Raw genomic sequence first — 26,448 nt, 5'->3', positions numbered from 1 at the left:
TTCCTGTAGGGATTTGTGCTTTCCAGGCTTGGAGGGAGGAGTGTGGAGCTCCACGATGAGCTCTGGCTCTGAAATAGTCCCAGAACTCCTCCGAAATGCCCTGCTGGGAACTGGGGAGGAGCACGCGGACCTGCAGCCCCCTCTGGAATTGTTCTTTTTTTCCTTCTGGTGTGGAGTAACTTTGCTGCTGCTGCGTCCTGGCTTTCTGCTGATGTATCCTGGCTTTCTGCTGATATATCCTGGCTTTTCTGCTGATGTATCCTGGCTTTCTGCTGTTGTATCCTGGTTTTTCTGCCCCTGCAGCCTAGCTTTTCTGCTCCTGTTGGAAAACCTGGCATGACCCCGCTCCAGGCACCTGGCTGGCGGGGACTTCTACCCCCCCGCGTCCCTTGCACACGTCCTGGTCCCTTTTCCACACTGATCCCACCCCAGCCAGCCCTGATGGATGCTGAGCACTGTCCAGGAGGCTGAGGAATGCAGGATTTGGGGTGGGATGTGGAGGGCTGCTCCCCCTCCTCCCGTGTGCTTCGCCCCAAGTCCTCTTCCAGCTCCAAATCCCAATCCTTTGGAGAGGTTTGTTCCTATGATTTCACTGTAAATAGAATTTTGTATCTTCTCTGACTATTGCTAATAAATGGTTGCAAAACTGTCCCTGTGCCTGCTCCTGCTCTGGTTGTGCAGGTGCTGCTTCATCCCTTCAAAAGTCAACAAGATCCTGGCATGGCTCAGAGGTTTAACGGGGCCCGAGTCACCTCTGCCCCGGTTCTGAGTAAGGAAAACATCCCACACGGAGCAATTAAAGCACATGGATCTGGAGCTGGTGGCATGGGGAGGAATAGCTGAGAACCGAGGGCCAAAGGCTCCTGGAATGAGGGATTTGTTCCCTTTCCCTTTATGTGAGCACAGGATTCAAAATTCAGTGAAAAGCTGTGGGAGGGCTCCAGCTCCAAGGGAATTTTCTGCAGTGCTGAAAATTGGAGCTTTCCCAAGAGTAAATGGAGGGAAAAGATTCCACCAGGGACAAATCGCCGCACAAAATGAGAGGTAAACTCCCATCTGGGAGAAGTAAACTGCAAGCTGCACTGGGAGAGGGAAACTCCCATCTCACTCCCTCAGCTCTGCAGGGATGATTGCCCAGGACAGAAATCCCAAGGCAGCAGGGATTGGACCCTTCTCAAAAGCAGTTTGTGCTTTTGGGAAGGAGTCAAACCCAAAATGTGGGAAAGATGGTTCCTGGGAAGTGATGCTGAAGAGCCAGGAGGGATTTCCCTGCATTTTTTAGGGACTGAAGTGGATTACTCCCACACAAATAATGAGGTGTCCAGGAGCAGTTGGATGAGGCGTCATCAATGCTCCCTGAAATTACCACAGACATGATAAAGGCTGATTGTTCCACCAAATTTCAGCACTTGGCTTTTGGATGCTCGGGCAAAAATGTTGATTAATCAGACCGGAACCATCAAAGGAAGGATGGAGGGGAAGGGATGGAGCTGCTTCCCCTGCCTGTTGAAAACAGGAATTTGGGGTTCCTAAATCCAGCCAGAGAGAGTCAGAGGAGACTTCAACCCCCTGAACTCCATTGCCTGGAGAAGGGGGGAAATTGCATTTGGTTTTTGCACCTTTTTCTGCCTTTCTTTTGTGCTCAGGGGTCGCACAGAGGGAGGGTGAGGAGCTGCTGGAGAGAGCCCAGAGCAGCCACGGAGCTGCTCCAGGGCTGGAGCCCCTCTGGAGCCAGGCTGGGAGAGCTGGGGGTGCTCCCCTCACTGCAGGGAGAGCTCAGAGCCCTGCCAGGGCCTGGAGGGGCTCCAGGAGAGCTGCAGAGGGGCTGGGGACAAGGGATGGAGGGACAGGCCACAGGGAATGGCTCCCACTGCAGAGGGCAGGGATGGAGATTGGGAAGGAATTCCTGGCTGGGAGGGTGGGGAGGGGCTGGGATGGATTTCCCAGAGCAGCTGGGGCTGCCCCTGGATCCCTGGCAGTGCCCAGGCCCAGGCTGGACAGGGCTGGGAGCAGCCTGGCACAGAGGGAGGTGTCCCTGCCATGGCAGGGATGGGATGGGATGGGACGGGACGGGACGGGACGGGACGGGACGGGACGGGACGGGACGGGATGGGATGGGATGGGATGGGATGGGATGGGACAGATGGGATGGGATGGGATGGGATGGGATGGGATGGGATGGGATGGGATGGGATGGGATGGGATGGGATGGGATGGGATGGGATGGGATGGGATGGGATGGGATGGGATGGGATGGGATGGGATGGGGGGATGGGATGGGATGGATTTTAAGGTCCCTTCCCACCCAAACCAGTCCGTGGTCCCGTGAAAGCACAGAAGGGCCGATGCAGGGAGCAGGAGCCTTTCACCTGCATTTGTGAGCTCCAGGCGCCCTCTGCTCTTCACGCTGTGCTTGAAACCAGCAGCAAATGAAACGCAGCTTGCTGGGCCAGCCCCGAGCCTGTGCCAGGGCCCTTAACCTGCTCCTCACCTCCTCTTAAACCCCCCTTTAACGGGGAACTTTCATTTTCTTCTGCTTTAAAACCAGCCTGTGGGGTCCTGGGCACCCCCAGCGCAATCATGTGTTTCATTGTGATTTAAACAACTTTTATTTGTTATTGATGTGTATAGCATTTATACAGTATTTATTTTGTAACATCGGTTAATATTTTTCAAATATTATTTCAATATCGCTGATACAGGTAGCATTTATACGATATTTATTTGAACAAAATCCATACGTTTTATGTGATAAAACAAGATTTTGATATTACTTAATGAACTTGTCCGTGTGATTCAATCGCCGAACCCCGCCGAGGCCTGGGCCGCGCTGGGCCGCGGCGTCGCCATGGCAACGCGGGGGGAGCTTTCAAAGGTGACACACGGGGGGGGTCGGCGCCGTCCCTCCCTGGCAGGCCCAGACAGGATTCTTTACACAAAATCTCTTCTTTTCTCCCCCAACGGGCTGTGGCAGCCCTGGCGGCGCTGTCCCCTGTCCCCTGTCCCTGCTCCGGAGATTTCTGCCCCGGAACGTTTCTCACCAGTTGCTGTTCATTTCTGCCCCGGAACGTTTCTTCCCAGTTGCGGTTCCCGCCCGGCGCAGGGAGCAGCTCCAAGATGTCGGCGCCCATCAGCCGGGGCAGCCGCGGCGCCGAGCCCGGCGCGGCTCCCTACGGAAACTTCCCGAATTATTCCCGCTTCCACCCGCCCGAGGCGCGCATCAGCCTCCTGCCCCGAGGGCTCCTGCGCAGCCTCTTCCCCGCGGCCACCCGCCCGCTCCTCGGGCTCGATGTGGGCTGCAACTCCGGGGTGAGGGGGCCGCACGCAGGCGGGCTGGGGAGGCACCAGTTTGGGGTGTTGGGGGCACTGGGGCAGACTGGGAAGCCCTGGCGTGGGGTCCTGGGGGACGCCGGTACAGACGGGTGTGGGGTACTGGGGAATACTGTGAGGCACTGGTGGGGACGCTGGGCAGACTGGCAGTGCCCTGGTACTGGGGACGCTGGGCAGACTGGCAGTGCCCTGGTACTGGGGACACTGGGGACGCTGGGCAGACTGGCAGTGCCCTGGTACTGGGGACGCTGGGCAGACTGGCAGTGCCCTGGTACTGGGGACACTGGGGACGCTGGGCAGACTGGCAGTGCCCTGGTACTGGGGACACTGGGACACGCTGGGGAGGCACTGGGGGGCACCGGGGGACAATCCAGCCCATGGAAAAGGCTGGGGATGGGCGCTGCTCTGGGGTGCTGCAGACTGGGAACGCTGGTGGGGAGCGAGGGAGGAGGGCAGTGGGACAGACTGGGAATGCCAGGGAAAGGCAGGGGGCTGCGGGGGATGGAGGAACCGAGGGAGGCAGATGGGAACGGCAGGGGGACACTGCTGGGGAGCGCTGGGAGAGATGGGGAGCACCGGGGCAGGCAGTGCCCAGCGTGTGCGAGGGAGGGCTGGGAACAGTGGGACAGTCACCTCCGTGGGATGCTGGGAGGAGTGGGGCAGACTGGGAGGAAACATTTTCCTGAGTCTGTTAATTCCCTCTGGGAATGGGGACTCCTCCCCTGCCCTGGACAGCCCTTTCCATGAGGAATTTTCCCTAAAATCGAACCTAAACCTCCCCTGGGCTCTGCTTCCTCTCAGTCTGTTCCTGGGAGCAGATCCCGACCCCTTCTGCTCCACCTCCTGTCCAGGTTGGGGAGCGAGGAGGTCCCCCGTGAGACCCCCAGCTCCCCCAGGGATTTCCAGCTCTGACTGGTGCCCCAGCCCTTTCCCAGCTCCATTCCCAGCTCCACACACATTCCAGCCTGCCCTGGATCCAGGTGTGGCCTCACCTGGCCCAGCAAAGGGCAATTATTGATCCCACCCTGCCGGGACAGTGCTGCTGTTGCTGGGGTTTGGAATTCCCCTGAGGCACTACCAAAGGGACAATTCCAGATGCCATTCCAGGTGAACTAGTGGAGCAGGTCAGTGAGAGGCACCTGTCACCACCAGAGGACATTCCCAGCCTGTGCTGGGCCCGTGGCTCCAGGAGCTCCATGGGATCTCCTTTAATTGAGGATTAATTCACTTCCCACCAGTGTGCGCTGTGGAAGGAGATTCCAGGCTGGGGACCTGGACATTCCAGGGGCTTGGAGCCACCTGCTCTTGTGGAAGGTGTCCCTTGGCAGGGGTGGAGGGGGACGAGCTGGGTTCCTCCAGCCCGGAGCATTCCGTGATTCCCTGGTTTTTGGGGCCGGCCCTCGCTGTGGGGGTGTCAGCGCAGGGGGGTCCCTGTAGTAATAACTGTGGTAAGTTACTGTCCTAGTTTAGGGCAAATTTGGGAGAAAACCTGCAAAAGGAGGCCCCTCCAGAAAGCAAACCCACACAGCCCCTCCCTCCAACCGGTTCGGGAAGGATTCCTCGGAGAGAAGTGGAAAGAACCTGTTTATTTAACAGGCACAGCACCCCCAGCACACAGAATGAACAATACCGGGTGATAACACTCCTTCACCACTCTGAAAAGGATGACAAGTTCAGAAAGTCTCTCTTGGGGGGTGGTTGCTCTGTTGTCAGTCCCTCCGGCGCTGGGGATGGCTGCTGCAAGCCACGAGGTGCAAGCTCTCGGTGTTTCCAGGTCCCAGTCCGGAGCAGGTTCAAGTAGTTCCAAAAAGGGGAGGAAAAAAAAAGGGAAAAAGAAAAAAAAAGGAAAAAGAAAAAAAAAGGAAAAAGGAAAAAAAACAGTCCAGGGGAAAAAAATTGGACTGCTTAGCTAAACTAGCTAATGAGCAGAAGCAAAAGCAAAAGCAAGAGCGAAGCAGGAGCAAGCAGAAGCCAGAGCAAGAGCAAAGCAAAAAGCCCAGCAAAAAGCAAAAGCCGCACTATGCACACCCTGTCTCTGTGTCCCGCCAGCCGTGGGGGAGCAGGCTGATAACAAAACCCAAAACAAAACATTCACTCTTCAGAGCCAGTCTTGAAGGCACAGAACATAATATCCAGCACAAACAGAACACACAAATGGGGATACAAGCATCATAACGTCACCCTAGGACAGTTACACAGACCCCATGCATTTGCAGAAGGTTGAGCCATTCCTTTATTAAGAAACCCATTGCTTTTTTATTCCCTGGTTTGCTACGGGTGGACCTAATTGGCCCTCTAATCAAAACACCATCAGCACTGGTTAATGAAGAAACCACTCTTTGATAAACAGATCTCCCCAGCATTCCACACGTTCGCAACACCAGGTGCAGCAAGTGAAGATGGGAATGGTTTCTCGTTCTTCCCTCTGAGCTTCTCCCAGGCTTTCCCAGAACCACGCCTGGGAAAGCTGTGCCTCTCTCTGTGGCCAGAGAGCTGCTGCCACGTGGGGGATCCACTCCACGTGCTCAGGGCTCCCAGGACACGTCTTGGTCAGGTTTTCCTCTGGGCACCCGTGAGGAAGCTGTGGGGAGGTCTCCCTGAATCCCTGTTTTCCTCCTGCAGGAGCTCAGCGTGGCTCTGTACCAGCACCTGCTGGGGCTCCAGGACAGCAGTTCCAGCCCGGAGCCGCCGGGGGCCGGGAAGGAGCTGAAGCTGCTGTGCTGCGACATCGATCCCGAGCTGATCCGGAGGGCCCAGCAGAGCAGCCCCTTCCCTGCTTCCATCTCCTTCGCCAGCCTGGACATCATGGACTCGGGGGCCAGGGAGCCCTTCCTGAGCTCCTACCTGGAGCGCTTCGGCCGCTCCTCCTTCGACATCGGCTTCTGCATGTCCGTGACCATGTGGATCCACCTGAACCACGGCGACGGGGGCCTGCTGGAGTTCCTGGCCCTGCTGGCCTCGCTGTGCACCTTCCTGCTGGTGGAGCCCCAGCCCTGGAGGTGCTACCGGGCGGCCGCGCGCCGGCTCCGCAGGCTGGGCCGCGGCGACTTCGAGCACTTCCGCTCGCTGCGGATCAACGGGGACATGGCCGAGAGCGTCACGCGCATCCTGACCCAGCAGTGTGCCATGGAGCTCGTCTGCTCCTTCGGGAGCACCTCCTGGGACAGGAGCCTGCTGCTCTTCAAATCCACCGCTGCCCGGCCTGAGGGCTCCGGCTGAGCGGCGGCCTCGCACAGCCGCGGGTTCACGGGCAAGGAGGCAGAGCTGGGAGTTCCTAAATCCCCGTTGGGACCAGGCCCTGGCTTCCCGTGAGAATCCAGGACAAGGAATGTCTGTGACTGATTTTTTCAACCAGTTTTGTGGGGTGGGAGGTTGTTCAAGCAGGTGCTCCTGGAATCCAGGCTCCTACGTGTGCTTTCCGTGTGTATCAAGAATATTCCCTGGAATACCAGTCCCTCAGAGGCCTGCCCTGGATCCAGGTGTGGCCTCACCTGGCCCAGCAAAGGTGAATTATTGATCCCACCTGAATCCCACCCTGCCGGGACAGTGCTGCCGTTCCTGAATACCAGGGAACATGTCCTAGGGAATGTAGAATGTCCTGACTGGAATGGCCTCACAAGGATCCTTGAGTCCAGCTCCTGGCCCAGCACACGACATCCCAAAAAAATCCCACTAATCCCAAAATCCTGATGCCCAAGTTGTCCGGACATTGCCAGACCTCCAGAATCGTGGAATATCCAGAGCTGGAAGGGACCTGTGAGGATCTTGGAGTCATGGAAGATCCAGAGCTGGAAGGGACCCGCCTGAATCATCAACTCCAACTCCTGGCCCCGCACAGGACATCCCAAAATCCCACCCAGTGCCTGAGAGTGTTGTCCAAGCACTCCCTGACCTCCAGAATTATGGAAGAATCAGAGTTGAAAGGGACCCACAAGGATGGCAGAGTCATGGAGTACCCTGAGTTGGAAGGGACCAACTCCAACTCCTGGCCCAGGACAACCCCAAAATCCCACTGATCCCAAAATCCCAGCACCCTGAGCTCTGGCTTCTTGGGGCTGTCGCCATTCCCTGGACAGTTGTTCCAGTGCCCAACACCCTCTGGATGAGGAATCTTTTCCCAAAATGCACCCAAAACTCCCCAGGACTGGGGTGAGGCACCTGCAGGACCATCCCCTCCCTGGACCCAGCAGCCCTGGCTCAGCTCTCCCAGGACAGGGGTTCATCCCTAACGGTGAGTGCTTTTGGGAATGATGTCCTTGGAATAAAAACCACTGAATTTTATCCTAAATTCTGTGTTGGGGTTTTTAATCCTGCTTTTCTTCCCATCCCTTGCAGCAGCTGGGGGGTGCCGGGGAGCTGAGCTGGTAATTCTGTTGTGCTTCCACTTTTCCTTGCTGCAGTGGGAGTGAAGGAAGCCCAGGGCTGTCTCGAGCCTTGCTCCAGGTGAGCTCCATTCCAGAGGGAAGGAGGTGTCACCTCCAGGAGGTGGTGCTCGTGTGTCGCTGCTCCTGCCCAGCTGAGCAGGGACAGGGGAACACCTGGATGAATTTGTCCTTACTGGGAATTCCTTGTTTCCTCCTGCAGGGAGAGTGTAGGGGGAAAGCAAATGTGTGGATCTGTCAGGGGAAGGGAAGGGAAGCCTTGGAGCCCCTTCTGGTGCCTCAAGGGGCTCCAGGGGAGCTGGAGAGAGACTGGGGACAAGGGATGGAGGGACAGGAGACGGGGAATGGCTTCCCACTGCCAGAGGACAGGGATAGATGGGATAGGGGGAAGGAATTCCTCCCTGGGAGGGTGGGGAGGGGCTGGAATTGATTTCCCAGAGCAGCTGGGGCTGCCCCTGGGTCCCTGGCAGTGCCCAGGGCCAGGCTGGATGGGGCTTTGAGCAGCCTGGGACAGTGGAAGGTGTCCCTGGGGATGGAATGGATTTTCAGGTCTTCCCACCCAAACCCTTCCATGACCCCGGGTGTTTCAGGATGCTGAGCAGGGTTGCAGGAAAACTTTGAGGCCCTTCCCATAAATGCAACTTCCCCAGGGATCCTGCAGCTCCTCCAGCACACGAATCCCTTTGGGAACGGAGCAGCTCGGTGACATTGCAGGAGCTGTGGGGAAGCTCAGGGCTGTCTCTCAGCGTGCTTTGCTCCCTTTGCTCCTGCTCAGCTGCTCTTTCCCAGCCGTGCTGCTGGGGGCACTGGAGGATCATGCATCCCACGCCCTTCCCCCCTGGAATGTTTCGCTTCCCTTGTGTCAATATTTGGTGCTGTTTTCTTTCACCTTTGAAACGTTTCTGAACTAAGCCCAGCCCCGTCCCTGCTCCCGGTTAAAGGGGGAAAGAATTTCTGCCTTTCTTTTTCCTTTGGGGATTTTCACGCTTCCCAGTGAAAAATTCTCGGAAGAGTTGCTAGGAAGGTGCCTCCCAAATTGTTGTTCCTGCACCTGGCTGGAAGGATCTTTTCCTTCAGAGAGACCCTGGTTCATGTTCCTTATTTACTGGGAATCCCACCAGGGGAATCCTCCTGGGCTGCTCTTTGAGGGAGGAGTGTGGGTTGGAGTTGATAGTTCCTATTTTATTTTTATGGAGTCGATAATTCCTATTTTTCCAGCTTTTCCGTGCTGTCCATGCCCGCTGTGTCTGTAACTGCACAGTGGTTCCTTATCTCTCATTCCTGGACTTTGGAATTGCTGATAAGGTTCAGGAGTGGCCCAGCTCCAGAATTCCCTCTGCTTGGCTTTGGCACAGCCAAATCCTTTGGGTTCTGCCACAAATGCAGCTCGGAGTGGTCAGAACAAGTCCCCGTGCTCAGCCTGGAGAAAAGGAGGCTTAGTGGGGGACCCTCTCCCTCTCCTGAATTCCCTGACAGAGCCCTGGTGGAGCCGGGGGGGATTTGGGATCTGCTACCAGGGAGCAAGGGGAAAACGGCCTCAAGTTGTACCAGGGGAAGTTTGGGTTGGATATTGAGAAAATTCCTTCCTGGAAAGGGTTGTAAAGCACTGGAAGGGGCTGCCCAGGGCAGTGGGAAGTTCCCATCCCTGGGAATGTCCAAGAAAAGTGGCTGTGGCACCTGGGGACATGGTCAGGGATGACCAAGGCGGTGCTGTGTTGATGGTTGGACTCAATCATCTCTGAGGGCTTTTCCAACCTGAACAATTCCACGGTTCTGTGATCCCGGGATCCTGCAGAGCTCGGCATGGAGTCAGTCAGTCCTTCAGCAAAGAGGAGGAAAGATCACTTCCATTTTCCTTTCAGCTCCGTGCTCCTGCTGCCCAGGAAGATGTTGGGACTGGAGAGGTGGGGACAGCTCTGGGATACAGCGATGGCAGAGCCTGGAGGAGATCCCGTGGATCCCAGCTGCAGTAAGGATCTGGAGAATTCTGTTTTTAACACTCTGCATTTCCCATATCTCTAAAAGGTGTTCCCAGTTTTCCTGAGGTGGTTTCCAGCAGAGTTCTGTGGTGGTTCCTCGTGGAGGACGAATGGTCATGGAGAGAGGGAGGTCCTGGACTCAGGGAAGGATTTGCCTGGGAAGAGACTCTAATATTCCCAACCCACCCCTGCCATGGCAGGGACACCTCCCACTGTCCCAGGCTGCTCCAAGCCCCATCCAGCCTGGCCCCGGACACTTCCAGGGACCCAGGGGCAGCCCCAGCTGCTCTGGACAACCTGACTCAGTTTCCTTGAGGGACCCCTGGGCTTGGTCACCCTGGTAGGATTCAGGATAGCTGGAGCAGGGCAGGAGAGGGATGTCCCTGATCCCAGGATGGGCCTGCCAGTGGTGGCTGCTGCTGCTGAGGGAGCAGGAGCTTCCCTGGGAGTGCAGAGCTCCCCTGGAGCATCTGGCTGTGCCTCGGGAAGCTCCCGAGCTCCGAGCTTGGGATTGTTCCCGAGCTTTGGGATTGTTCCCGAGCTCTGAGCTTTGGGATTGTTCCCGAGCTTTGGGATGGTTCCTGAGCTCTGAGCTTTGGGATTGTTCCCAAGCTTTGGGATTGTTCCTGAGCTTTGGGATTGTTCCCGAGCTCCGAGCTTTGGGATTGTTCCCGAGCTTTGGGATTGTTCCCGAGCTCTGAGCTTTGGGATTGTTCCTGAGCTCTGAGCTTTGGGATTGTTCCTGAGCTCTGAGCTTTGGGATTGTTCCTGAGCTTTGGGATTGTTCCCGAGCTCTGAGCTTTGGGATTGTTCCCAAGCTTTGGGATGGTTCCTGAGCTCTGAGCTTTGGGATGGTTCCCGAGCTTTGGGATGGTTCCCGAGCTTTGGGATGGTTCCCGAGCTTTGGGATTGTTCCCGAGCTTTGGGATGGTTCCCGAGCTTTGGGATTGTTCCTGAGCTCTGAGCTTTGGGATTGTTCCCGAGCTTTGGGATTGTTCCCGAGCTCTGAGCTTTGGGATTGTTCCCAAGCTTTGGGATGGTTTCTGAGCTCTGAGCTTTGGGATTGTTCCTGAGCTTTGGGATGGTTCCTGAGCTCTGAGCTTTGGGATTGTTCCTGAGCTTTGGGATGGTTCCCGAGCTCTGAGCTTTGGGATTGTTCCCAAGCTTTGGGATGGTTCCTGAGCTCTGAGCTTTGGGATTGTTCCTGAGCTTTGGGATGGTTCCTGAGCTCTGAGCTTTGGGATTGTTCCTGAGCTTTGGGATGGTTCCTGAGCTCTGAGCTTTGGGATTGTTCCCGAGCTTTGGGATTGTTCCCAAGCTCTGAGCTTTGGGATTGTTCCCGAGCTTTGGGATTGTTCCTGAGCTTTGGGATGGTTCCTGAGCTCTGAGCTTTGGGATTGTTCCTGGCCTCCAGCCCGCTTTGCCTCCATTTTTCCATCCCCAGAATGGGTTTGATTCCCTGACGGGGAATCTTGGCTGTGTGATTGCACCGTGCTTTTGGGATGGAGCACCTGAGGAGCTGAGCTGGAGCCTGGGCTCAGAGCTGTGCCCTGTTCCCAATAATCCCTGCAGGGATTAATTAGTCCCCTGCCGAGCACTGGGACCCATCAAGGCTCCCCCCTGCTGTGGGGAGGTCACTGTCCCCTTCCTTGCATGGAAGAATCGAGGCAGGGGAGCTGAAGCATCAAAATTCAGATGTTCCAAAATTCAGCTTCCACTTTCCAGGTGGTTCTGCAGGTGATTCCAGGCCTTGGAGGAAGCAGAATTGGGTTGGAGTTGATGAGATCCTTTTTTTATTTTTGTTTTGGATTTCTCTTTACTGTCACTCCTGTGACACTCAGCGTTGCTTCCTCTAAGGGACATGTTGCTGTCTCCCAGATTCCCGTGCTGAGTGAGCACAAAGGACACGTTCCCAGGGAAAAATGGAGTGTGGAACCCTGGGCCCAGGCAGGAACTGGGGAGTGGCCAGAAGAAACAACCTGAGAGCACCAAATGTCCTGGGGCTGCTCCCCTCCACATCCAGAACTTCCTGACGCAGCTGGAGAGGGAGTCCCCACATACAGTTTCACAGCTGTATGGATGTGGCACTCGGGGACATGGCCAGGGGTGGCCTTGGCTGTGCTGGGGCGTGGTTGGACTCCATAATCTCAGAGGGCTTTTCCAACCCAAGCCTTTCCACGATTCTGTGGTCGTTGTGCCATGGCTGCTTTTCCTGAGCCCTTTCCTGAGCAGAAGGAATTCTTCAGACTCCCCAGCTCAGCTGTGATTCCCTCCCGTTCCCCCAGCCCTGGCCCTGGAAGGGATGAGTCCCCCCAGCAGCCCCTTTCCCAGAGCTCATCCAGGTCTTCCCCAATTTACCACATTTAGAAGTTTCTGCAACTTCCCCCTTCCTGGAATTGGGTTGGACTTTAGCAAATGGGATTGCATTTCCTCAAAGGGCATCTCCGAAGCAGAGCTGGATCGTATCCATAAAAGGCTTTCTCAGAGTTTGTTCAGCTGTGTTTGGCTTTGATGCTGAGGGATGGACAGCCACCCTAGGAATTCCTGGCTGGGAAAATGGAGGATGATTCTGTCAGTGTCAAATCATGGCTGCCCCATCCCAGGCAGTGTTCAAGGCCAAGTTGGACAAGGCTTGGAGCACCTTGGGATTGTGGAAGGTGTCCCTGGGGACATTAAAGCCCACCATGGAACTGGATGGACTTTAATGTCCCTTCCCACCCAGGCCATCCCATGATTTGGAACTGGGGACATGGCAAAAATGACTTGATTCCATTTCCAGTTTAATCCAAGCAGACCAGGAGTGGAGGGACCCACCTCAGGAGCTGGGAGTTGGCAGCAGCTTCCTGGGCCCGGGAACTTGTCCCTGCAGGTCCCAGGGCAGAGGTTTGGACTTCCTTGGCTCAGCTCAGGGCAGGTTCCTTCTTGCTCCTCCTGTCACTTTGGAATTAGGGGAGAGAAGGGAGAGGTGGCAGCCTGTGGACATCTGGGAATCTGATTCTGGAGAGCTGGGAAAAGAGCAGTCCCAACCCAAACACACTCTGGGAGTTTGGCTTTTCCCTCCCAGTGTCACCAGTTCTGGGGCAAAGGTTGTACTGGGGAGCAGAGCCCTGGTGGGAAAACCAACCAAAAATCCGAGGGTGAGGCTGGGGTCACTCTGGACATTTGTCCAGAGCAGCTGTGGCTGTCCCATCCCTGGAAGTGTCCAAGGCCAGGATGGATGGGGCTGGAAGCAGCCTGGGATAGTGGGAGGTGTCCCTGCCCATGGCAGGGGGTGGGATGGGATGGATTTTAAGGTCCCTTCCCACCCAAACCATTCCAGGATTCCCTGGCGTGCTGCGGGCAGGTCCTGCTCCGTTGGGTTACCAACAGGGAGAGTTTGGCCTTTCCCTTCCTCGGGCTGTCAGTGCTGGAAATGGAAGTGCCCTGGTCATGAATCCTTGGGTTTAAATTCCAGCTGGGAAGGGTTCCTTGCAGTCCCCAAGGCTTTATCCTCACTGGTCCTGGTGGAGAAGCTGGCTCATTGTGGACGCTTCTCATGGAGCTCCTTCATCCCTGTCTGGGATTTCGTTTCAACACCTCAGGTTTCCCATTTTATTCACTTTTGGAACAAACTGAGGCAGGTTTGTTTTCCCCCCTGGCACAGAAGTGCCTTGGATCATTGTGGACATAGTCTTTGCCACCATTTCTTAGCTCAGGTTCCTTGGAACGAGTTAATTTGGAGCATCCTCGTTCTCCTGGAGCTGGGCCCACTGGAAGGGGCTGGAGTTGTGATGCAGGGTGGGGATCTGCTTTCAGGGAATATAAAACGCTCTCAGAGCTTATCTCTTCTGACCCAACAATCCCAGTTCAGTCAGGATCATAAAAGGCGTCTTATCAGCCCCCTGGAATTTCATCCTGGTGTTTAACAAAGCTGCTCCGTCCTTGGATCCTCCCTGCAGCCACAGAGCCAGTTTTATTGGGAGTGAGAAAGTTCCGGGGCCAGAGCTGCCTGTGCTCGTGTGGGGACACTGCTGTGGAGCAGGGAAGCCCAGGAGGGATCTGATCCACGTCTCATGGCAGGACACACTCTGGATAATTGATCAAACCCCCGTCATGTGGTGGGTCAGGGATCAGAGCCGCTCCTGTGAGGTGGCATCCCTGTGGGATGGGCTGCACCGGGATCCCAGAATAACCCATTCTGCTGGATTGTTGGGTTGTACCTCGTGGGAAGGACAGGGAGCTGATGCTGAGGGGGGTCTCTCTGTGTCACTTGGTGTCCCTGCTCTGCCCCAGGGCCAGTCCCAGCCTCTGGAAGTTGCTGAGGTGCAGCTTTGTTCCCGCAGGAATCTGGGAGCAGTCGTGCTGGAACAGGCCCTGCTGCCAGGCTGACACATCAAAGCAGCTCCTGGGATCCTCCATGGATCAAACAGAGGCAGCAGGGAGGGAACAGGGAGGCTCCCAAACCTGCCCGCCCTGGGATGGCTCAGCTCTGTCTCCACATCTCCATTAACTCTGGGAACATCCCTGCTCCAGGCACTCCCAGCTTGGATTCAAAGGCTGGAGCCCCTCTGGACCCAAGCTGGGAGAGCTGGGGGTATTCACCTGGAGAGGAGAAGGATTCAGGGAGACCTTGGAGCCCCTTCCAGGGCCTGAAGGGGCTCCAGGAGAACTGGAGAGGGTCCTGGGACAATAGCCTGGAGTGCCAGGACAAGGGGGAATTCCTGGCTGGGAGGGTGGGCAGGCCCTGGGATGGATTTCCCAGAGCAGCTGGGGCTGCCCCTGGATCCCTGGCAGTGCCCAGGGCCAGGCTGGACAGGGCTTGGAGGAACCTGGGAGAGTGGGAGGTGTCCCTGCCATGGCAGGGATGGCACTTGATGGGCTTTAAGGTCCCTTCCCACCCAAACCATTCCAGGGATCTGTATGAGATGGTGCTGGGAAAAGCTCAGTGAAGGGACTGCTGTGAGGGAAGAAATCCTTGCTGGCATTTTGGGCAGAATTCCTGTTCCCTGGGTGAGGAAAACAGGCAGGAGAGTGAAGGTTTTATGGGGAAAACTCCTCTAATCCAGCCAGTCTTGGTGTTCCCTCAGAGCAGGTGACCCAGGCTGAGCCAGGAATCATGGAATTGTTCAGGTTGGAAAAGCCCTCAGAGATGATTATCAAGTCCAACATCACCCCTGACCTTGCCACATCCACACGTTTCTTCCTTGGGCATTTTCTGGGATGGGGACTCTGCCCCTGCCCTGGGGCAGCTTTTTTGGGCTGGACAACCCTTCTATGAAAGATTTTCCCCAAATCTCTAATAAATGTATGCAAATACGGAATATCTCCTCCAAAGGCCCTGGGAGCTGCTCTGGCTCCGTGTCCACCTGGAGAAGATCCATCCCCTCGGGCAGGAACATCCTCTGTGGGTGTCTCCAAGGGTGGCCAGTGCATGGACACAAGGGAATTTGGAAGTTGGGAAGGCTCCTCTGGAATGTGTGGTGGCTTCTCTCGAGGCCTCGTGGATCTCCTGGGAATCTGAGGGAGTCACCCCTGTGTTGTCTGGCTGGACATTCCCAGCCTGACCAGTGCCAGCTCCCGGGGGATAACCGGGGCAGATCCCAAAGGATTTCCTGTCCCCCAGCCCCTGAAGCAGGACCTGCAGCACATTCCTCAGGTGGGGCTTTACCTCCACACCGGCCCCATCGCTGACACAGGTGGGGCTCGGTCCTTTCCTCAGAATTCCCACAGGATGGGCCCCTGAGAGCCGCCTTTGGTTTGCCCCAATCCCATTGTGGATCCCAACCGTGGACAGCCTTGTCCTTGGATCCAGCAACCACGGGGACCTGGGAAGGCCCCGTTTCCACTCAGCCTCATCCCACCTGCTTTGGCTTCCTCCAGGACAGCTTGTTCCGTGCTCAGGGCACGTGGGAAAGGTGTCCAGGTTTTCATGGAAAAGCCAGGAGAGAGCAGAGGGGTTGCACCTGGGAGCACAGGAACGTGCAGGGAAGGTCTGAGTGGAAAAGGTGCTGTCTGGAGCCTCAGTGAGAGGGAACAGGGATCCCATGGGATTTGTGAGCCTGGGAGCTGCTTGGGAGAGGAGGGAGGGAAGAAAGGAGGGTGACTGGATGAGAATTGGGAATCAAATTAGACATTCCTGGAGTATCTCCTGAGCTTTGAGTGTGGGTGAGGTTTGGGAATCAGGTATTTCTGCAGTATCTTCTGGGCCTTGTGTTCATGAGCTCCATTCTCCTGAAGATTGAGGTTGGATGTGGGAATCTCACCCGAGCTTGGCTAAGCCTGGCTGAGAATGGAATAGAGCCAGGAATTCTTGGGGTTCCTGCCGGCCGTGCCCTCCTGGGCTCCTTCTCCTGAGGGTTGTGCTATGGCTGCTGGGGCTGGGATCTCACCTGGCCTGGGGGATCCCTGTTCCCAAAGGAGCCTGCCCTGGGCTGCTGGAGAAGGGAAGGCCAGGCCTGGGCTGGGTCCGTGTTTCCCAGGAGACTCCAACGTGTCCCAAACAGGGCCCTGTGCCTGGGGGGGAGGCAGAGCTGCTCCCTGTTCTCTCCTGCTCCGCGTTTCTGGCGGGTGCTGTCACCAGCACATTCCCGGTGCCCCGTGCCAGCCCGGCAGGTCCCGGCGGGTCCCTCCGTGGGGATGTGGCTGCGTTTTTCCAGGCCCAGCTCCAGCTGCTTTGTGGGAAGTGCTGACTCGGGCGTTGTGCAGAGCTGACTCACACAGGACAGGCTCAGCCAGGAAAGGCTTTGTAAGGAGTTGTAGGGTCTGGGCTCCATGGTGGAGCTGGGCTGGTTCCCCTTCAGGCTCCAAAGGAAGAGTTGTGAGGATTTTTAAGGATTTGGAGAGTTGGAAGGTGAAGGAATGTTTTAGTGAGAGTGAAAATGCCCGCAAAGCCTCTGATCCGGTGGGGGGTGTGGACACAGGAGCAGAGGATGGGACAGGGCACCTGGAGGTTCCAGAGGGCCCTGGAAGCTTCCAGGTCCCTCCCAATCCAACTCCTTCTGGCATTCCATGATTCTCCCCCTGTTTCCTGGGAAATACCCCGAGGATGGCCCCGGTTGGTTGATGCAGAACTTGGTTCCTTGGGACTCTGATTTTGGGTGCAGGGTGGGCCTGAATCCGCTGCTCCCTGAGGGAACACCTTGTGCAGGAGCATCCCAAGGGTCTGCAAGGCTTTGGGGAGCCCAGAGGAGCCATGGGATCTCTTGGAGGGAGGTCCTGGAGCGTGGCTCATCCCAGCCCCTCTCTGTGATGTCCCATCACAGAAATCCAGGTTTGGGTGGTGACAGAGCAGGGAAAGGTCCCACTTTCCCCATGACAGGAGGATGCTTTCCCTGGGCATCTGAACCGTGGTTCCAGGATGGAAGACCAGGTGGGCTGTGGGGATTGGAGGTGGCTGGGTCAGAGAGAAGGAGTGGGAGGCTGTGGAATCACAGAATCCCCAAGGTTGGAAGACACCCTCGGGATCATCCCGTCCAACCCCAGCAGCACCACCAAGGGGACCTTGGGAAGGCTGGAACAGGAGCTGGGCACCTTCACAGGCTCCAGGAGCCCCCCCCTTCCCTGGCCTTGGCATTTCTGTGCCGGGATGGCCGGGAAGGCTCCGCTCCTGCCAATGTGCTGATGTGGGAGCTTTGCACCGCCAAGATTTGCCTCCTGTGCAAAACCCAGCGAAAGTGGGTTGGAGCTGGAGCCGCGGCGTTCCCAGCCCAGGGCAGGGACGCGGGAGGATCAGAGGGATCGCAGCTCGGGAGGGTCCAGGGACGCGCCCACAGCGGCTCCCGAAGCTGCCCCGGGGCCGGGCGGAGCCTCCCGAGCGCCTTTCCCAGCCAGGTGCAGCAGCAGCTGAGGAAAAACGAGGATCCTTACTGAAAACAGGGATGTGCACCTGGATTTTCAGGGATGCTCCCACACGGGTGGGATTCAGAGGTGCTCCCCCAGCTGTGCTTTACAGGTTTAGCCCCAGACGTTCCATTCCCACCCGCAGGGATCCGTGTGTGTGATCCTGGGCCTGATATCCCTGGGTTCCCCCCTGCTCTGGGCAGTGTTTGCTCTCTGAGTCTGTTTTCTCTCAAATTCCAGTCTCTTGACACTCGGAGCCGAGCACGTCGGGCAGCAGGGAGAGGTGAGAGGAGGGAGCTGGGTGGGATCTGGACGTGATCCAGGACTCCCTGTCAAAACATCCCCACCCCATTCCTGGCATGGTTGGGATGGTTGGTAAAAAACTCCCAGTTCAGAGTAAAACACGCAGGAATTGGCACAAAGGGACTGTTAAAGGGGCCCAGCTCCCACAAAATCCACAGGGATTCGTCCCATTTGTGCTGGAGCTGGAATTCTGGGTTTAAGCTGGCAGGGAAGGCAACTCCATCAATGCCTCCTTCAGGTACACCTGGATTAGTCCCAGAATCCCAGGATGGTTTGGGTGAGAAGGGACCTTAAAGCCCATCCCATTGCTGACACCTTCCACAGCCCAAGGTGTTCCAAGCCCCGACCAGCCTGGCCTGGGGATGGGGCAGCAGGATTTTGGGGGACTGGGAAGCACTGTGAGGATGTCTGAGGCGATCCTGCCTTTTCCATGTGCAGCTGCAGCACCGGGATGGCCGAGCACAGGGAGCAGCTGGGGGTGTCTTTGCCTGAGTGGAGAGTTTGGGGCTCTGTCCTGATTGGAACAGCTCAGCCTCTTTGGGAAGGGGAAGTGGGAATGCTGCCCCTTCCCAGGATAAAGCAAGGAACAGGGTGAGCAGTCCAAAGGCAATTCCCAATTGTGGACTGGGATTCTACGCAGAGCAGGGGCTGGAGCCACTCGAGGCTGTTTTATAAAGCCAAATACAAGGCCCTGAGTTGCTCCTTCCTCCGCCCAAGGTGGGCTGAGGAGCTTTCAGCAAGGTGGGAATTCCTGTTCCTGGGGGACACTCGGGCAGTTCATGTTGGAATTCGGTCCCACCAATCCCTGGATCCCCTGCCCTGGTCCAGGTGGGATCCCCTGCCCTGGCCAGGTGGATCCCCTGCCCTGGTCCAGGTGGGATCCCCTGCCCTGGCCAGATGGGATCCCCTGCCTTGGTCCAGGTGGGATCTCCTGCCCTGGCCAGGTGGGATCCCCTGCACTCGTCCAGGTGGGATTCCTTGCCCTGGCCAGGTGGGATCCCCTGCCCTGGTCCAGGTGGGATTCCCTGCCCTGGTCCAGGTGGGATTCCTTGCCCTGGTCCAGGTGGGATCTCCTGCCCTGGCCAGGTGGGATCCCCTGCTTTGGTCCAGGTGGGATCCCCTGCCCTGGCCAGGTGGGATCCCCTGCTTTGGTCCAGGTGGGATCCCCTGCCCTGGTCCAGGTGGGATCCCCTGCTTTGGTCCAGGTGGGATCCCCTGCCCTGGTCCAGGTGGGATCTCCTGCCCTGGCCAGGTGGGATTCCTTGCCCTGGTCCAGGTGGGATCCCCTGCCCTGGCCAGGTGGGATTCCTTGCCCTGGCCAGGTGGGATCCCCTGCCCTGGTCCAGGTGGGATCCCCTGCCCTGGTCCAGGTGGGATCCCCTGCCCTGGCCAGGTGGGATCTCCTGCCCTGGCCAGGTGGGATCCCCACGCTCCTGCCCTGGTCCAGGTGGGATTCCTTACCCTGGTCCAGGTGGGATCTCCTGCCCTGGTCCAGGTGGGATCCCCACGCTCCTGCCCTGGTCCAGGTGGGATCCCCACGCTCCTGCCCCAGCTTTCCCTGCCTTGTGTAAGTGCAGAGCTGCTGCCAGCGCCGGGCGTGGGCCGATCCCAAATCCCAGCTCAGGTCACAGCGTGTCCCGTGGGTGTGGGCCATGGCAGGAGCTGCCGTGGGGAACTGCCAGGAGCAGGGATGGAGGGAATCCAGCCCTTCATCCAGAGGCTCCACTGGTGCTCCCCAAAAGCAAGCTGGGGGAGCTCGGACGGGGCTGATCCTGTGGGAGCTCTGAAGAGGGGAAAGGTCTCGTGCTCCTGAATTTCAGATTCCCCATGGCAAATGCAAGGCTAGATGAACTCTGGAGTTTTTTGAGTGTCTTGTGATCCAGATATTTGGATTTATCCCCCCTGGTTTAATCTGGGTTTGGGGGTCCCGGTTTTTGAGGGTTTTCCATTGTTGGTTTGGACCGGGAGAGCAGCTGGGATTCCATGAGGTCCTCGCTTCAGAACTGGGACTTGAACTGGTGTCACCACTGGGAATGCTGGGGGATGAACTGGTGCAGATCCATCATTCTGCTGAATTAGCCAGGGAATGCTGAGGGAATACTGGATTTACCCATTGTGGAGGGCAGGGGGGTGTAAATCCAGAGTGGATCCACAGCTGAGGCACTGAACTGGGGCTGTTTTACTCCTGTCCTTGCAATTCCAAACCCCCAAAGCTCCAAGTCTTATGTCAGTGGTGGGGTCCTCATCCCTAATTCCCTTCTCCTGCCCAGAGGAAGTGACAGGCCCCTTTGGCCCCATGATGGGGCTCTGGAAGCATTGGAAATGAAGCTCCAGGTGTTTTATATTCCCTTTTTTCAAGGGCAGATTGCCTCTCTGTGGGCAGGGGGCCGCTCTTGGATTTCTCCAGCCTGAGGAAGGAGATTTTGGGACCCCTGGAGCTGATTCTCAGCCAGATAAAGGTGGGTGTTGGGAAGTGCTTGGAGCAGCTTTGCTGCAGCTGAAAACATCCCATGAACTCTGATGGTCCAAGGTGGGCACAAGGGGCAGAGGGGCTGCCTGGCCCCCCAGGATCCCTCCCGGGGCTGCCCGGCCCTCGTCCCACCATTCCCAGCCCCGTTTGCTTCCTGCGTCAGGGCCTGAGTCACCCTGGGATTCCTCAGCTCTGAAGTGGTTCCTCCTCTCCCTCGCCCTCCCCTGCCCAGGTGCTGAGGGTTTTTTTCCGAAGCCCTGAATTTCTGGGTGTGCCCGGAGCCTCGCAAGCGCGGCAGGTCCCGGCAGGAGCGGCTCAGCTCCGCTCCCACTGTGCATTCCTGGCGTGGCTCCAGGGGCTGGGCCAGGAGCAGCCCCTGGGAGCTCCTTTCCCTGCTGAGCTGGGGCTTTTCTGCTCCTGCTGGGTCCCTCCGTGGACACAGGCACAGCACGGCATCCCCCAGAGCCCTGTGGCTGCTCCAGACCTCTCCAGGGACACAGGGCACTGTCCCAGATCCCCCAGAGCCCTGTGGCTCCTCCAGACCCCTCCAGGGACACAGGGCACTGTCCCAGATCCCTGTGGCTCCTCCAGACCTCTCCAGGGACACAGGGCACTGTCCCAGATCCCTGTGGCTCCTCCAGACCCCTCCAGGGACACAGGGCACTGTCCCAGATCCCTGTGGCTCCTCCAGACCCCTCCAGGGACACAGGGCACTGTCCCAGATCCCTGTGGCTCCTCCAGACCTCTCCAGGGACACAGGGCACTGTCCCAGATCCCCCAGATCCCTGTGGCTCCTCCAGACCCCTCCAGGGACACAGGGCACTGTCCCAGATCCCTGTGGCTCCTCCAGACCTCTCCAGGGACACAGGGCACTGTCCCAGATCCCCCAGATCCCTGTGGCTCCTCCAGACCCCTCCATGGACACAGGGCACTGCCCCAGATCCTCATGGCTCCTCCAGACCTCTCCAGGGACACAGGGCACTGCCCCAGAGACCTGTGGCTCCTCCAGACACCTCCATGGACACAGGGCACTGTCCCAGATCCCCCAGATCCCTGTGGCTCCTCCAGACCCCTCCATGGACACAGGGCACTGCCCCAGATCCCCCAGATCCCTCTGTGGATCCCAACTCCCTGAGGTTTGGAGAGTTCCTGGTGAATTTGGGCATCAGAGAGATCCGTGGGGCTGGGAGGGAGAAGGCTGGGAGAAGGGAAGGCTCCGGAGACACCTTGGAGCCTTTTCCAGTGCCCAGAGGGGCTCCAGGAGAGCTGGAAAGGGACTGGGGACAAGGCCTGGAGTGCCAGGACATAGGGAATGGCTTCCCACTGCCAGAGGGAGGGATAGATGGGATATTGGGAAGGAATTCCTCTCTGTGAGGGTGGGCAGGCCCTGGAATGGATTTCCCAGAGGATGCCCCATCCCTGGCAGTGCCCAGGGCCAGGCTGGACAGGGCTTGGAGCAGCCTGGGACAGTGGAAGGTGTCCCTGCCATGGCAGGGGTTTGGAATGGGATGAGCTTTGAGATCCCTCAGCCCAGACCATTCCCTGACTCCAGGATGTCCAGGCCCAAGCTGTGTCCCAGGGGAACTCATGCTGTGACTGGGGCTCCTTCCACCTCCTCCAACCCCACGGTCTCCAGCTGATCCTGGAGAGGAAGCTCTGGGATGGTGTTCAGTGCCTGAAGGGAGCGGGGAGGATGAGCTGAGCCCGACTCCAAACCCCAGGAACCACCTCTGCTTGCTGCTGTCCACAAACCATGGAATTGCTCCGGTTGGAAAAGCCCTCAGAGAGCATCAGGTCCAACCATCAACCCAGCGCCACCCTGGCCACCCCCTGACCACGTCCCCAGGTGCCACAGCCACACATTTCTGGGCACTTCCAGGGACGTGGACTCTGCCCCTGCCCTGGGCAGCCCCTTCCAGTGCTTTACGACCCTTTCAGTGAGGAATTTTTCCTAAATCCAATGTATATCTTCCCTGATGCACACTTGTTCCCTGGCAGCAGATGCCGACCCCCGCCCTCCTGTCGGGGAGCTGTGAGAGGGAGAAGTTCCCCCCGGGCCTCCTTTTCCCCAGCTGAGCCCAGGGAGCAGGTTTGGATAAGGGGGAAGGGAAGGCCCTGGAGCAGGAGCTCGGCCAGTGCCAACGCTGCCCGAGTGCCAAGGGGGAGCTGGAAATGGTTCCTGGAGGGGCCCGAGGCCAGGCTGCTGCCCCCGCTGCGGGGGTCTGTGCAGGTGTAAACCGGGCAAAGCCCAAATTCCCTCTGTGCCCCATAGGGCTGGAGCTTCCCCGGCTGGAATTGGGGCAGGAATTGGGGCAGGGCGGGCCCGCGGCAGCTGCTGCGCTGCGAGTCCCCGGCCCGGCGGTGGCACACGGGGCACTCCCAGCCCCGGGGCCGGGCTGGCACCGCTCCCGCGGGGAGCAGCACCTCTGCTTCCTCCCGAACTCCGGGGCTGGCAGGGACAGGCACAGGGACAGCGACAGGGACAGCGCCCCGCTGTGCCGGCACCCCGCGGTCCCTCCCGTGTCCCCCCGACCTGGTGGCACCTCAGGGCCGCCCTTTCGCTGGTCCAGGGGCAACTCTAGGGCTGGGATCCAGGTGAGGTCCCCGCATCCCGGAACACCGGGGGTTGGAGGGGACCTGTGGAGGTCACCCGGGCCAGTCCCCCTGCCCAGACAGGGCCACCAGACCCCGGAGCCCCAGGGCCGGCAGCGGCCGGGGCTGGCACATCCCGGGGCTGGCACATCCCGGGACTGGCACATCCCGGGGCTGCCGCGATCCCAGTCCCGGAGCCCCCGGATCCTGCCGAGAACAGGGACAGAGGGGCTGGGGACACCGGGGAGGGTGACCCCAGTCCCGGCCGGGCACAGGGGGTGAATCGCAATCCCAGGTGGGTTTAGGAGGATGAATCCCAATCCCAGCCGGGCACAGAGAGGGTGAATCGCAATCCTAGCCGGGTTCAGGGGGTGAATCCCAATCCCAGGCAGTTTAGGGGGATGAATCCCAATCCTAGGCAGGTTTAGGGGGATGAATCCCCATCCCAGGCGGGTTTAGGAGGACGAATCCCAATCCTAGCTAGGCACAGGGGGTGAATCGCAATCCCACGTGGGTTTAGGAGGATGAATCCCAATCCCAGCCGGGCACAGGGGGTGAATCCCGGTCCCAGGCAGGTTTAGGGGGATGAATCCCCATCCCAGGCAGGTTTAGGAGGACGAATCCCAATCCTAGCCGGGCTCAGGGGGTGAATCCCGATCCCAGCCGGGCTCAGGGGGTGAATCCCAGCACCGGGGCGGCCGCAGGACGCAGGGAGAACCGTTCCACCGCCCGTGGGGACAATGGCTGGCAATGGGGCAGGGAAAGGTGCCGGCTTTAAAACTGAGCCGGTGTGGCCACCTCGGGGCCTCCGGGGCCATCGTTCCCAGGGTGGAATTCCCACCGGACACGGCTCCCGTTCCGTGCCAGCTGGGGAGGGGCTGCAGCCGCGGCCCCCCCGCCCCGTGCGGGGCGAGCTCGGCTCACCTGGGCGGGGCCGGGCTCAGGTGTTCCCAATTCCTGCCCGGATTGGGCCGGGAGAGCCCAACCTGGCCTTATACGGGCACGGAGCAGCGCCAGCCGCTCCCCGGGATGGGCCGATGGGGCCGGGCTCGCTCCTTCCCTCCTCCCCTCCCCGGACACAATGCAGGGGTTTGTTTGCTGCCAGCCCGGGGGTTTGGGGCTCCCGGAGGGGTTTGGGGCACCCAGGGTGGGGCTGGTGTTCCCCTCGAGTCTGGGGAGAGGGACAGGGACAAATTCCTGCTGAGCCCTTCCCTGCTCTGTCCTGGAGCATTTAATTAGGAAAATAAAATTATTCCCCCACCCCCTCAAATTCCATCCTCCCCGAGGCTGCTGCTGAAAAGAGCCAGGAAACTGAGGCACGGTTTGGGCCAGGATGGTGCAGGAAAGGGAAATCCCACCCCTGTCTTTTCCCCAAAGTGGGGGAGCTCCTTTTCCCAATGGCTGATTTCCTGGGGAGAGCCACTTCCATTCCTGCAAACAGTTGTGCCAGGCCAGGAGGGGGCCTGGAGCATCCATCTTCCTCCTCCTGCTCCACTGGAGTCACGCCAGGCGTTGCCTGGCAGTGGGGGAGCAGCTGTGGGAGAACTGGGATGGGTGGATTGAACTGGCTTTGGAGCTGGAGTGGGAGCCCCGGGCCATCAGTTCCCTGTGCCAGGATATTTCCATCTCCCTTCCCACGCATTCAACCCCATGGCACACGTGGGGGGGATTTTGGCTCCCCTCTGGTGCTGAGCAGGACTCAGCTGGTGCTGGATTTCTCCAGGCTCCGTGCACTGGGAAGGACTGGGATGGGGCCTGGCTGCTTCCAGACCGCGGGTGCCTCCCGAAATCCGCTGGGAAACGAAGGAGAGGTGGAAGAAAAACCAGGAGTGCTCCCACCTGCAGCTGTTGCCTGGGGAGCAGAGGGGCTGTGAGCTGAGATTCCAGATGGGAAAAGGGTTTTTCCCCTGATAAAGATGTTTTGGGTGTGTTCCTGGAGGATTTGGCCCTTAGAGGATAAAAAAGTGGAGTCAGAAAGGATCTGGGAATATTTCAGAGAGGGACTGGCAGCACAGCCAGAGGCTGGTGTTACTGAGCCCAGCGAGGGGAAGGTGGCAGATCCATGGCTGGTCCAGCTGGGATCAGATGGAGGGATGAGTTCCTTGCCTTGGGAGCTGTTTCCTCTTCCCAGAGTGCTTCCAGGTGTGTGGGGGGGCAGTGAGTCTGGGAGCTATGGAACAGCCAGGCTGGATCCCGGGAGTCATTCCCACCTGGTGGATGAGAAACACCCTTTTGGATCACAGAATCACGGGATGGTTCAGGTGGGAAGAGACCTTAAAGCAGTGGGCAGGAACAGGTCCCACCATCCCAGGGTGCTCCAAGCTGGCCAGGGATGGGGCAGCCACAGCTGCTCTGGGCAGCAGGATCCCCTGGAGGGTCCTGTGTAGATTTCCTGTAGGATTCCCTGTAGGATCCAGTGTAGATCCCCTTTAGGATCCCCTCTGTTCCTCGCTCCTTGGGAGTCGTTTCCCTTTCTCCGCAGGCCGGGCCCGTGGAAGGAGGCCGGGAACTGTTGGGGATTTTTGGGGAGGCGCTGCGGCGGCCTCACCTGCCCGGCAGAGGGAGCCCGGAGCTCGTTCCTGGCCGCTCCAGGTGCGCGGATCCCGGGATGCGCTCCGGGACTGTGGGACTGAGTCCCTGCTGCTCTGCCCGAAATCCCCGCAGCTCCCGCTTCCAGCAGCCCAGGATTTGCCCCTGCGATGTCTCACGTCCGAGACCTCCAGGACATCTGACGTGTCCAGTCCTGGAGAGGCTCCAGGCAGGGATGGGATCACCCTCGGGAGCGGCTGGAGCTGATACGGCACGGCCTGGAGGAGGCTGGGCTGCAGATTCCTGAGGGGCCTGGCAGATAAGAGGGATAAATATCCCTTGATCCCACAGATGCCCTCAGCAGCTCCCAAATCCCCGTGGGGAATGTGCCCCAGCGCCCCAGGGGTGACTGATTGAAGGGGATGACTGGAATCAGCCATAAAATACCATTATTTAGCCATAAACGGGGGAATGCTGTTAATTATACCATTTATTAATTAATTACCCTCCCTAACCCTGTTTTTCCCAGCAATCCTCAGGTCCTGATCCATTTTTTACATGGATCTGAGAGGGTGAGCAATGCCTCCACCCCACCAGGCACCCTCTAACCATCACATAACCATCCCTTTTTCCATAAAACCTGAGCTTTTCCATCAAATTCCCCCACTACCACCACCCCTGCCCAAATTCGGGATCCTTTCAGTCCTTAGGAATTTTTAGGAAGCAGCCAGGTGGGATTTTGTCACTTTTTGAGCCAAAACCAGAGACGTGACAATCCTGGCACTTTCTGGGGCTGCCCTTCACCACTGCATCCTTCTCTGTTTCCCCCTTTTCCCCATTCTGTCCCCAAATAAAGGTAAATCCAGAGTGTATTATCCTGGATTGACAACACGGGGGGTGCAGCCAGGACCTTTTTGGAAGGGCTGGGATAGGGATTTTTTGGGGGGTCCTGAGCTGATGGTGCTGCCTGGAACCTGCAGCAATTCCCTGGGGAATTTACAGCTGGAATTGGGGCTGGTTGTGACCCTGGGATGAGAACAGCCAT

General features: G+C 58.3%; 2 protein-coding genes across 2 annotated transcripts in view; both read left to right on the top strand.

The window, feature by feature from the left end:
- FAIM2 (Fas apoptotic inhibitory molecule 2) overlaps window positions 1-26,448 on the top strand; it is an 83,987-nt gene that overhangs the window by 23,347 nt on the left and 34,192 nt on the right. The gene's annotated exons all lie outside the window — the stretch shown is intronic.
- LOC119712733 (RNA 5'-monophosphate methyltransferase-like) lies at window positions 3,099-7,154 on the top strand. Its single transcript, XM_038164323.1, has 2 exons — window positions 3,099-3,309; window positions 5,953-7,154. The coding sequence occupies exons 1-2, from the start codon at window positions 3,118-3,120 to the stop codon at window positions 6,547-6,549; spliced, it is 789 nt and encodes a 262-aa protein (XP_038020251.1). The 5' UTR covers window positions 3,099-3,117; the 3' UTR covers window positions 6,550-7,154.

Source organism: Motacilla alba, chromosome 29 (genome assembly GCF_015832195.1).
Source record: "Motacilla alba alba isolate MOTALB_02 chromosome 29, Motacilla_alba_V1.0_pri, whole genome shotgun sequence".
In the NCBI taxonomy this organism is placed as follows: Eukaryota; Metazoa; Chordata; class Aves; order Passeriformes; family Motacillidae; genus Motacilla; species Motacilla alba.
Note: the sequence above shows the minus strand (reverse complement) of the source record. Positions and strands in the feature narration are given on the sequence as shown.